Below are 12089 nucleotides of genomic sequence, written 5' to 3'. Positions count from 1 at the left end.
AGCACTCCCAGCTGCAGACCAGACCCGTCAGCTTGCGATTCCAGTGCTGGGGAAGACAGACCCCCATTGTCTTGGACTGTGAGGGCTGGAGGGTGTGGGGACCGAGGAGAAGGCTCCCCGTCTCTCAGCAGAGAGTGAATGGCAGGAATCCATCTTGGACCCCCACCCCCACACAAAGCACCACAGTGTGGTGAGAAGTGTCACCCGGTTGTGACGAGTGCACGAGGCCCCGCCCCCTATAGCATAGGAGGTGTGACAGCCCTGCCCAGGAAGCAAAGGTAAACACAAAATTGTCAGGATGGCACAGATCATGACAGAGATCCAGGTGACACAGCTGACCAGCCAGCAAATATCTAATCTAACGAAGCAGCAGATAGGAAATCTTTCTGAGGCACGGTTCAGAGCTTTCGTTATACGGATGCTTACAGGCCTAACAGCAGATCTTAAATAAGCCAGGAAGGAATGCAGGCTAGTCCTGTTGAAATGAACAAAAACACATACAAAACTAGTGGTGAGGGAAAGAAAACCAGGGATCAAACCAACAAATCGGAACATAGGGAAGGAACAAACAGTCAACCAGTGTAGAAAGAGGAAACAAGAAGTGAGGAAAATGAGGAGAGGCTCAGAAACCTATGGGACAGCTATAAGTGGGCCAACATCTGAATCATAGGGTTGCCAGAAGGTGAAGAAGAACAACTAGAAACTGAAAAATTATGTGAAAAAATAATGAAGCAGAACTTCCCTAACTTGGGGAAGGAAATAGACTTCCAGGTCCAGGAAGCACAGAGAGTTCCAAAAAAACTGGACCCAGGGAGGACCACATCAAGACACATTATAATCAAAATGTCAATAATTAAGGATAAAGAGAGAATCTTAAAAGCAGCAAGAGAGAAGAAGAGAATTACGTACAAAGTGGTCCCAATAAGACTATCAGCTGATTTCTCAAAAGAAACTCTGCAGGCAAGAAGGGACTGGCAAGAAATGTTCAAAGTAGTGAAAAGCAAAAACCTACAACCATGATTACTCTATCCAGCGAAGCTTCATTCAGAATAGAAGGGCAGAGAAAGTGCTCCCAGAACAAAGTAAAACTGAAGGAGTTCATCAGCTCCAAACCACTGTTATATGAAATGTTAAAAGGACTTGTTTAGGAGGAAGAGGATCAAAACGATGAACATTAAAATGAAAACTGTATCACAACAACCAACAACAGAAGCTAGGGAACCGAAACAAAGGCAAACTAAGTAGGCAACGAGAGTGGGAAAAGAATTATAGGTATGGGGAACATTATGGGGGGAGGTCAGTGGGGAGGAGGAAGGAGGGAAAGGGAGGGAAATGGTACAGGAATTAAGAAGCATAGTCGGAGGGAGTGGAGTAGACCTATATGCACAACCAATGGGCATGGACTAAGGGGGGGTGGGGACAACTGGAGGGAGGGGGATCATTGGGTGGAGGGGAACAAAGGGAAAAGAAATTGGGACAACTGTAACAACACAATCAATAAAGCATATTAAATATATATATACTTTTAAAATATCACAGACCATTGATACGTTTCCCTGAGAAAGGCACGACATCACTTCTGTGATAGTCTTGCCAGAAGTGCATACACTCAATCTGGTCGTGAGAAAACATCAGATAAAACCTGAGCAGTGTTCTTCAAAAGTTTCAAGGTCATGAAAAGCAAAGAAAGGTGCGGAGCTATCACAGATTAGAGGAGACCAAGGAGACATGAAAATGACATGTGATATGGAATCCTGGATTGGATCCTGGACTGGAAGAAACATATTCGTAGGAAAACTGATGACATTCCAAAAAGCTCTGCAGATTAGTTTATATTGTTCATTTCCTGGTTTCCGTAATTGTACCATGACCCTATGTAGATGTTAACATCGGGGAAGCTGGAACTTCCCCAAGTACACAGGAAGTGTCCCACTGCAACTTTTCTATAAGTGTAAATGTATTTCAAAATAAGAAGACCCCTCTCAAAAAATAGTATTGAGTAATTTTTCTTATATGCAAAAAAGAAAATAAAAAAAGGAAACAGAAAATAACGGAAACAATTTCAACCATAATCTTGAGATTGAAAATAACCACTGCCAAAAAGCTGAGTCTTTATAAGTATAAATAACTTCAGGAACCTTTTCTGAACACTGACTATGTTCAAAGCATGTTGCATTTGAGAATGCCCATCCTACAGAAATTGCAGCCCGCCCTTCACCCACTCACTCCTGTGAGGCCTTCTCCTGCCCTGTTGCTTCTTTCTCCATTGCATCATCACGACCTAACATACTATTCAATTCATTTATTGTCTTTGGTTTATTCTTTGTCTCTCTCCCATGAAATGAAGAGATGATTGTTTTGTTCACTGATGTACTCCCAGTGCTTAAATTAGTCCTCGGGTGAAGGAGGCTGACAAGAGGCCATCATGGCCTTTGAATTCTTGAGGGGAAATCCTGAAAAGATGGAAAGAGAGAAGCAACGTGTGATGCCAACGGAGTCCTTGAGTGTTGCAGCCAGGATGCAATACCAGGGCACTCCAGGATCAGGATACCTGAACGGGAGGCCGTTTGCCTATTATAAAAGTGTCATGTGCCAAAAGCTGAGATGCTTAGCAAAAGGCAATGGTCTAGCCCATCACCTCTGAACCTTGACTTAGGCCTAAAACAAACAGTTATGAGAGCAATAATCCCAGACTGACAGAGATGCCTGGAGCATGCGTTAGTTTGCTAGGGCTGTGTACTTGGTTCAAAGTCCCACAAACTGAGTGGCTTAAACAGCAGGATGTATCATTTCATAGTTCTTGCAGCCGGAAGTCTGAGATCAAGGTGCCGATGTGGTTGGTTGCTCCCAAGGCAGAATGTTCTATTCTCCTCTAGCTTCTGGTGGTCCCAGCAATCTTTAATGGTTCTTGGCTTATAAAAACAACACCTCAATCCCTGCGTACATCTTCACATGGTGTCCTCCGTGTGTGCATGTGTGTGTGTGTGTGTATTCAAATTTTCCATCTTGATTAGAACACCAGTAATATTGGATTAGGCCCATCCTAATGACCTTATCTTAGCAAATCACAGCCTCAAAGGTTACATTCTGAGATACTGGAAGTTAAGACTTCAACATAGAAATTTGGCAGGGAGCCCACTTCAACCTAACACAGGTCTAGCACTTGAAGTAAATGGCATCTTCAAGGTCAAAGCTGCCTAGAAGGCTGTTAGCATAGACCAGGCTATGCTGCAGTCTCTACCAATCACTATGATCAGTGACTTACAACAACAACCTTTCTTCCTGTCTGAGTCCATTGAGGGTCTGTGGGACACTCCGGGACAGGTTTTCTTCCTGCCCTGACTCAGGGATCCAAGGTGCTTCCATATTCTGGTTCTGCCATGAGGGGCAGAGAAAGACCAGGGTGCCACACATGGTTGTGTCCCTTGGTTCAGGCTGAAGTGACCCTCGGCACCAAAGCTCATGTGTTGTAACCAGAGCCAGGGTCCTGGGCCTGTATACCTGGACGAGAGCCAGGGGGAGGTGGGGAGCAGGTGGAATGTTTATGGGCACCATGGCCTCTGCCACGCTGACTTTTTCAGGACTGGCGTCAGGGAGTGTTTACTCAAGGCCATGGAAACTAAATTCTTATCATGTATTGGTGGGCAGGGAAAAAAATATGTGCTTTAGAAATGAATATTGGACTCACTGCATCCCTGACTGTTGAAGGAGAAAGAACAATAGATCCTGGAAGCATTCATCAGTTACATCTCCAGAAAGGTAAGGACTGGGACCAGATGGAGGCAGTACTTTAGGGCCAACTCCACAGCAGTCTCTGGCTTTTTCCAAAGGGGAAGAGGAGGAGGAGAAGAAAGGGAAGCAAGAAGAGAGAGTGGAGGCGCTGACCCAAGTCAGTGGGAAGGGATCATTGGCTTCATTGCCTCCCTTTCCCTGCTGTTGTCCCCAAGGCGGCAGGACAGGTCTTCATCACTCACCTCTCAGGGCTCACATGGGTCCTGACACTTTGTGGAGGTTGAATATGTACTTCCTGTGAGTGAGTGATTGATGGAATGAAGCAGTAACAATAAATGCCCCTTTTCTACACCCAGATGCCGCATTTAGCCAAGGATGGGAGCCATGGCCCCGTGGCCCTGCAGATGAGCACATGGCCTGCGGCAGCAGATGCCTCTGCCTCTCATGAATGTGACTCCAGGGCCAGTTAGGGGAATTTACTCAGCAATGAGGCCCATGGGGAAGACTATAAAGTAATCTAAAATTTTGGCACCAGCTAACAGTACATAGGTTTTTCCATCCTCAGTTCTGTCCCATGAGCTAATGAGGAGGGGAAAAAAGCGGATTGCCCCAGGGGTGTGGGCATCGCAAACTTTGAGTCCACCAGCTGTTGGCACTCCTACCTCATTTGCATATCCACCAGCTCCCCACCTTGCCCAGGTGGCAGCTATTTAAGGGGAGCTGGTGTTCAGAGTAAACAGGGCAGTCACTTCGGGCTATCAACTCTGGATTCCTCTGAGAGGTAAGCACCCAGAAATTCATGTGCAGTCGGAAGTGTGAGTCCTTCCTATGTTGTGTGCCTGTGTGCTTGTGTGTTTATGCATATGTATGTGGGCATGCATGAACATCAACACGTATGCACAAGTGTATTGTGTGGGTATGTGAGTGTATTGTATGACAGGAGGTCTGTGCTAATGGGTGAGCTCAAGAGTGTGTGTATGCATGCATATGTGTGCGAGTACATGTGCATTCGTGTCTGTGTGCGATATATGTGTAAGGGGTTGGAGAGTCTTGCAAAGAGAGGATGCTGCTTTAGTTTTGGAGAAAAATATTGGGGATCAGACTCCATGGATAGAAGTCCCAACCCTTGAATCAGCTGGAACAAGTAAGATGTGGCTAATGGGGGACACATAACCTATGACCTTAGGAATCTTCCACTTGGCTGAGATGGCCTGGCTGCAATGCCCAGGCACTCTCAGTCTGAGGGGACCGTGCAGGTCTCCTTAGTGTGTCATCGGGGGTTCTCGTCAGGTCTGAGGCCTGCGTGTACATGAAAACGTCCAACAGAGCTGGGAAAGGTCAGGAGGTCCTGAGTGTGCACAGTCCTTGGGTGTTCTGCACGTGACCAAGGCAGCCATCCTGGATTGAGGAGCATGTCTGTGTGTTCCCTTGAAAAGTCCTTTCTCCAGGGTTGCTGAGTGTGAGCCAGAGAGCAGGGGCCCAGGGCAGAAGCTGGGACCACCTGGGATATACAGGTCTAGGCCAATCTGCCTGCATTTCTCCCAGAGGGAACTGTCGACATGAAGACCCTTCTGTTGTTGGCTTTGACCATGGCCTTTGGTAAGAGCCGACCCTGACCTCTGGCCACAAGGGGGCAGCCCAGGATGGAAGCACCCTCAATTCCTTTCCTTCCCATTTAGACAGGGACTCTCTCAGTGGGTGGGAGAGAGGCCATGGGGGGAGGGGGAGGGGCAGAGAGGGCAGAGAAGGAGGACACAGGGTTCCAGGCCCCATCACCAGGCGATTTCCCTCTAGGCCTGCTGCAGACCCATGGGAACTTGCTGGATTTCCAGAAAATGATCAGTTTGGTGACAGGAAAGCACGTTGTGTCCAGTTATGGCTTCTATGGTTGTTACTGCGGCTTGGGTGGCAGAGGATCCCCCAAGGATGCAACAGATTGGTGAGGCCACCCCAGCACTCCTCTTCCTCTGCCCACTCATGGCTCCTGCAGGGCTGGTTCCCACTGTCACAGAATCCCAGGAAGTCCTGGCTGGAAAAGCAGCCAGTGTGTTGGAAACTGCTCTAGACTATTGCAAAGTCACTGGGTCTCTGCCCAGGGTCAAGGGCACGAGACCACGGGCACCAGGCTCCCTGGAGCTGTGGGGAAGCAGCCCCAATAATGTATTCTCGTCACAGGTGCTGCGCCAGACACGACTGTTGCTACAAGCGTCTGAAGAATCAAGGGTGTGGCACCAAGTTTCTGAGCTACAAATTTGCTTACCAAAACGGCCAAATCATCTGTGGTAAGAGTCCTACAGCTTCACCCCACCTCCTTCATTTCTCTTATCAAGTGTCCGCTGTGCTGGGCACCAGAGATAGAGATACAAGGGGTCAGTGGCCCTGCCCCAGGGAGTTCATAGGTGAGTGCGAAGTGAAGAAAATGAGAACGCAACATGGGAGACTCCGATAGGAAGTAAGTAAAAGGGCAGGGCCCTGAACACAGGCTGAGGTTCAGAGAGGCTCCTGAAGGTGGGGACATCCAAACTGAGTCTTCAAGGCTGAGCAGGCATCAGGGGAGAGGTGGGGTTTGGGGAATTCCTACAAGAGAGTTCAGCAGGGTCAAAGGGATCGGAGAGACCTGTAACAATTCTGTGAGGCTGAAGGAGAGGGAGTGATAAGAAATGATGCTGAAGGAATGGGAAAGGGCCAGATCAAGCCCAGGGCCATACTGTATTTAGATTTTTGTCCTGGAGCAGTAGGGAGCTCTTGAGCAAAGGAGTGACATGATCCGATTTGCATTTTGGAGGACTCACCATGGCTGCAGAGTAGATGGAGAGACCAATGGGGGCGGGGAGGGGGGTGTGCAGCAAGAAAGCCATTGCCATTGGACATATGATAATGGTGGTCTTGATGGAAGGCATGGGAGTGACATTAAGATGCATTTCAGGTAGAGCCAGCCGAGCTTGGTGATTGGCTGGGTAGGGGGAGAGGGAGCCTTTGATTGGATAGGCGACTGTGTGTTCAGAACAGGAGGCCATCCTGGTGGGTGAGGGGAAGAGGAGTGCAGAGCACGTTCCAGAGGCTTCCAGCACACCCAGGGGATTTGAAGCAGGCAGCTGGGTGTAGGAATGTGCTGCCCCAGGGAGGGGTCTGGACAGGGGCCCCAGATTCAAGAGTCATCACCTGTTTGGCGTTTAAAGGCCCAGAAGGAAGGCAGGAGAGGAGAGTCAGAGAAGGAGGAGGAGAGCTGAGAGAGAAGGTCAACGTGTTAACATCAGTCAATTTAAAAGCGGAGTCTCTGGGATAAGGACTGAAAGGGTCCTCCGATTTAGAGGCGGGAAGACACGAAGGACCTCAGTGGGGGCTGTTGCCATGGAGCGTGAGGGCAAAGCCAGATTAGAGAAGGTGAGGAGGGAGCGGGAAGTGAAGCTGAGGAGGTACGTATAGACAACATTCTGGAGCAAGTCTGGCTCTGAAGGGGAGGAGAGAGCTGGGTGGTCCCTGACAGGGTTTGCCCAGTGCCCCCAGACAGCAGATCCACAGGTGGGCCTTTGAGAAAGCGTCGCCTCTCACCCAACACCCTGGGCTCTTTAAGATCAGAAATTATGTCTCCCTATCACACCCTCTCCATAGGGTCCTGTATTTTAACAGGGTTGGGTTGCAAGCAACAAGATGCCCCACTGCAAGAGGACTGCACAAAACAGAGGTCTGGGAAGGCAGTGCCGGGGCTGGGGCAGCTTCTCAGCTGTGTCATCAGGGACCCAGGTTTCCCCACCCTCCGCTCCGCTGTGCAGGCAGTGTGATACCAGGACATGTGGTGCCACTCCAAGCATCACGGCTTTACCCTTGGACATCTCTCTTTTTTTTTTTTTTTTTATTTTGGTTTTTCAATTACAGTTGTCCCCTTTTCCCCTAATTTCTCTCCCCCACCCAACCCACCCCATCTCTCTTTTTGAGGGAGGAAATCAATCCATCCCACAGCCCCCAGGAGATTTCCCCTTGTGGCTCATTGGCCAGAAACAAGGTCACGTGCTACTCAGAGACCAGTCATTGGAAGGAAAAAGGGATGACTGTGACTGGCTTACACCAATCACAACCCATTCCCTGGCCCTAGAGACTGGGGCTTTGCACCTGAACACATCTGTTGGCAATAAGAAAGAAATAATGGCTGTCAGGGAGGTCTAATTGAAGAGTTTTAAGAGTCTCCTAGCGCTTTGGTGCTGATGTGTCCCCATCAGATTGGGTGCTAGCTTGCCAAGGACAGGAATTCTGTCTTCCCATCCATCAGAAATACCTGGAGCATAGGTGCTTGTCTTAGACCAGAAGCTTCTGGAGAATGAGGGCTGTGTCTTTCCCCTCAGGGTTCCCACAAGGAGCCAAAAATGTTAACAACCCCCCCATCTGGTGTTTATTTTCTTGTGATTTCAGCAAATCAGGACAAATGTAGGAGCCAACTGTGTCAATGTGATAAAACGGCTGTCGAGTGTTTTGCAAGAAACCTGAACACCTACAATAAAAAGTACCAATACTACAACAATATACTGTGTTTTGGGAAGGGCCCCAGGTGCTGAGGGCTGCCTTTCCTTGGAAGCCACTGCCGCCGATGCAGGGTTTCCTTCTCTGGCCCCCACCCGTTCTGTACTCTAGCTAGTCCCCCGGCAATGAAGCAATGGAGGAAACACCCCTCTCCTGTCCTAGAGACAAACCAGGAGCCCTTCTATCCAGAATGAGAAGTCCTGAGTCTTGTATTCCTGGCACCTTGTCCCCCTCTTCCTTGGGTGGCAGATTTCCCCATTCCCACTATTCTCCAAGTCCTGCTTCCTGCTTAGCTGTGGCGGCTACACTCCCAGGGGTTCTTCTGAATAAAGTAGTTCATTAGCAAACTGTGTCTGTGAGTGAGTGCTCATGTGCGTGAGATAGCACCTGGCACGGTGTTTTTTGACAAAGGTCTTTTTCACCAATGGTTTCATTTCATTTCACTTATCTGGTTCAACCAATATGGACAGACTGGTACAAGGCAATAGTGCCGGGGGGGGGGGGGGGGTAAAAATACAGATTCTGGAGTCTGACTGGCTGAGTCAGAGCCCCCAACGCCACCTCCCTGAGCCTTTCTTCCCTCATCCAAATGGAGACGGCTTTGGTACCAACTGCAGGGGCTCGTGGGAGAATTAGAAGACATACCACCTGGGTGCTGTGGCTCAGTGGATTGAGCATCGGCCTGCGAACCAAATGTCACTGGTTCGATTCCCAGTCAGGGCACATGACTAGGTTGCACGTCAGGTCCCCAGATGGGGGCGCGAGTGAGAGGCACCCACACAGTGATGTTTCTCTCCCTCTCTTTCTCCTTTCCCCTCTCTCTAAAAATAATTAAATAAATAAACATATAAATTAATTAATTAATTAAAAAAAAAAAAAAAGACATACCAGATGCAAAACACTGCGTCAGACAGAGGTGGAACCCAGTCATCCACCGCTCTGTCCCCAGGCAAGAGCGGCTCCTGCTGGCCAATTGGGGGACCCAGGACCGTTGGTCTTGATGATTTGGGAGCTATAGTTCACATCCTCCACGGAGTATGTTCTTCTCCTGTGTTGCCAGCCTGGGGGAGGTGGCTTCATATACTGCTGGCCACCAGCTAGATACTGAGACATTATCCCCTCACCTAGGGCTAGTTTACTGGGCTGTGACCCATGCAGAGTCACACAGGGCTCTGTGCTCTGAAGGGCACCATGCCTAGTTGAATGCTATGCCCAAGCCACCTCAAAATTCATAATAAAAGGGTCCTGCTTTTTATGTTGCACTGGGACCCAGAAATTAGGCCGCTGGCCCTCCCCTCGCCTGGATGCTTCTGCCCCTCCTGTCATCCAGGGTACTGCTGGGGCTGGATCCTTTAACCATCCTCCTCCAGGCTGCTGGGTTTGGATCCCTGCACAAAGGCACACCCCATGGGGGCACAAGTGGGAGCTGAGCTTTCACCCATGCACAGCTCAACACATCTGCATTGCCCCAGCAGCACTGCCTTTCCGTAACTCACCTTCCCAGGAGGGTGTCTTCCTCTAATTCTGCATGGAGAGGCTTCATTTGCTGGCGGTAGCCCTGATCATGTTCACGGTCTCTCATAATAAGAAAAATGCAAATTAAAACTCCACTGAGGTATCATGTTTATGTTATTAAAATAGATATAAATCCAAAAGTATGACAACCTGTTCCGTAGGCAAGGACCCGTGAGGGAACCGGCACTCTCCTCTGTAGCTGGTGGGAGAGCAAAATGCCCACAGAAGGCCAACTGACATATATATCAACATTATAAATGTGTTAATCCTTTGACTCAGCGACCCCAATTCTAGAAATTTACTCTATGAAGGCACACAGGTGCACGCACCCACACGGGCATGTGCACACTGATTTGTGAGAAATTATTTTATTGCCACATTATTCTGAATTGGGTTGGAAATAACCCAAGTGTCCATGTAGAGCAGATTAATTCAATAAACAATGATACAACCTCAGAATAGATGCCCCTGTTTAATGAGGGGCGCTTTCTCTGTTGCAGTATAGAAAGTCTCCAGCATGGCAGCAAGTGAAAGGAACAAGGTGAAGGGCATTATGAAAGGTGCACTATATTTATGTAGGACAAGGTTGAGATGGGAGTACGTATTTGCTGATATTGCCATAAACTGTAAAAAAAACACACAAGAAGTTAATGGCAAGATGGAGGCCTAGACAGACACGCTGCGTCTCCCTCCACAACTAAGAAGGAATGCAACTACCTCAAAACTAGAAACAACCAGAAGTGCCAGAAAATCAAACTGCATGGAAGTCCAGCAAACAAAGATATAAAGAAGAAATACTCAGCCAGACAGGTAGGAGGGGCAGAGCTGGGGCACAGAGGACAAGGTATGGTGGCAGCAGCAGCGGTGGCAGCGGCAGGCCAACAGAAAGCACAGTCACACATTTTAAAAAGTCAGGAGGGACACCTGGGGAGCAATTCCAGTTCCTTACCAGACCTCGCAGCTCATGGTTCCAGCACCAAGGAAAATCAAGTCTCATTGCTTCTGACTGTGCAAACCAGTGGGGGTTGGGGCAGAGGAAGAAACTGCTGGTCTCAGCAGAGTCCACTTGTTTAAAGGGCCCCCATGGTCCTAGAACCTCTGCAGACCCACCCACTCTGGGAATGACGGCCAGAGCAGCAGCTAGAGGGGCGCCAGTCTGGTGTGGAAGTGGGTGAGGTGCCTGGAAAAGGGGTGAACACTGGACAGGTGGAATTGTTTCCTCTCAGACCCCTCCCCCACATACAGCACCACAACGTGATGAAACAGGTTGCCCTGGACTGATGAATCCCTAAGGCTCCTCCCCTTACAATGTAACAGGAGCTACAGCTCTACCTGGGACGCGGAGAAAAGCAAACACAGGAGCCTGTCAGAATGAGGAGACAGAGAAGTATGACCCAAAAGAGGGAACAGATCAAGGTTCCAGTGGGAGAACTAAGCGACCAGGAGATAGCCAACCTAAGAGGTAAGGAGATGACAAACTAACAGACACAGAATTCAAAACACTGGTGATAAAGATGCTCACAGGCTTGACTGATATGCTTGAATATGGCTAACGCATAAAAGAAGTGAAGGCTATGCTAAGTGAAATGAAGGAAAATCCACACAAAACCAATAGTGAAGGGAAGAAAACTGGGGTTGAAATCAATGATTTGGAACATACGGAAGAAAAAAACAGTCAACCATTGCAGAATGAGGAAGCAAGAATTTAAAAAAGTGAGGAAAAACTCCCCAAATTTTGTTAAGGAGATGGACATACAGGCCCGGGAAGCACGGAGGGTCCTGGGCAAGCTGGACCCAGAGGGGACCATATCAGGACACATCATGATTGAGATGCCAAAGGTGAAAGATAAAGACAGAGCCTTGGAGGCAGCAAGAAAGAGGCAGAGAGTTGCCTACAGGGTGGAGCCTATAGGACTATCAGCTGATTTCTCAGAGGACACTTTGCAGGCAAGTAGGGACTGGCAAGCAATATTCAATGTGATGAAAGCAACCTGCAACCAGGATTACTGTATCCAGCAAGTCTATCATTTGGAATGGAAGGGCAAATGAAGTGCTTTTCAGACAAGGTGAAGCTAAAGGAGTTCATCATCACCAAACCATTATTATATGAACTGTCAAAGGGGTTTACTTAAGAAAAAGATCAAAACTATGAACACTAAAATGACAACAAACTCACAACTATCAACAACTGAATCTAAAAAATAAAAACAAAATCCAACTAAGCAAACCAGAATAGGAACAGAATCATAGGTATGGGGATCATTTGGAGGGTTATCAGCTGGGAATGGGAAGGAGGAGAAATGGGGCAATGGTGCAGGGATTAAGAT

General features: G+C 48.4%; 1 protein-coding gene across 1 annotated transcript; it reads left to right on the top strand.

The window, feature by feature from the left end:
• The first annotated feature begins 4433 nt into the window (after nt 1–4433).
• Nucleotides 4434–8594, top strand: PLA2G2A (phospholipase A2 group IIA). The gene is made up of 5 exons (XM_090271473.1): nt 4434–4513; nt 5280–5331; nt 5527–5671; nt 5908–6014; nt 8140–8594. The coding sequence occupies exons 2-5, from the start codon at nt 5292–5294 to the stop codon at nt 8280–8282; spliced, it is 435 nt and encodes a 144-aa protein (XP_090127599.1). The 5' UTR covers nt 4434–4513; nt 5280–5291; the 3' UTR covers nt 8283–8594.
• The last annotated feature ends 3495 nt before the right edge of the window (nt 8595–12089 follow it).

The sequence above is a fragment of the Furipterus horrens genome, unplaced genomic scaffold, assembly GCF_987537825.1.
Source record: "Furipterus horrens unplaced genomic scaffold, mFurHor1.1.pri manual_scaffold_3, whole genome shotgun sequence".
NCBI lineage: Eukaryota > Metazoa > Chordata > Mammalia > Chiroptera > Furipteridae > Furipterus > Furipterus horrens.
Note: the sequence above shows the minus strand (reverse complement) of the source record. Positions and strands in the feature narration are given on the sequence as shown.

Bases quoted from the DNA above. Each gene is read 5' to 3' on its own strand.
- PLA2G2A (XM_090271473.1), top strand. From the start codon at position 5,292: ATGAAGACCCTTCTGTTGTTGGCTTTGACCATGGCCTTTG. The intron at 5,672-5,907 runs GTGAGGCCACCC...TTCTCGTCACAG, and splicing joins CCCAAGGATGCAACAGATTG to GTGCTGCGCCAGACACGACT. The intron at 6,015-8,139 runs GTAAGAGTCCTA...TTGTGATTTCAG, and splicing joins AAACGGCCAAATCATCTGTG to CAAATCAGGACAAATGTAGG.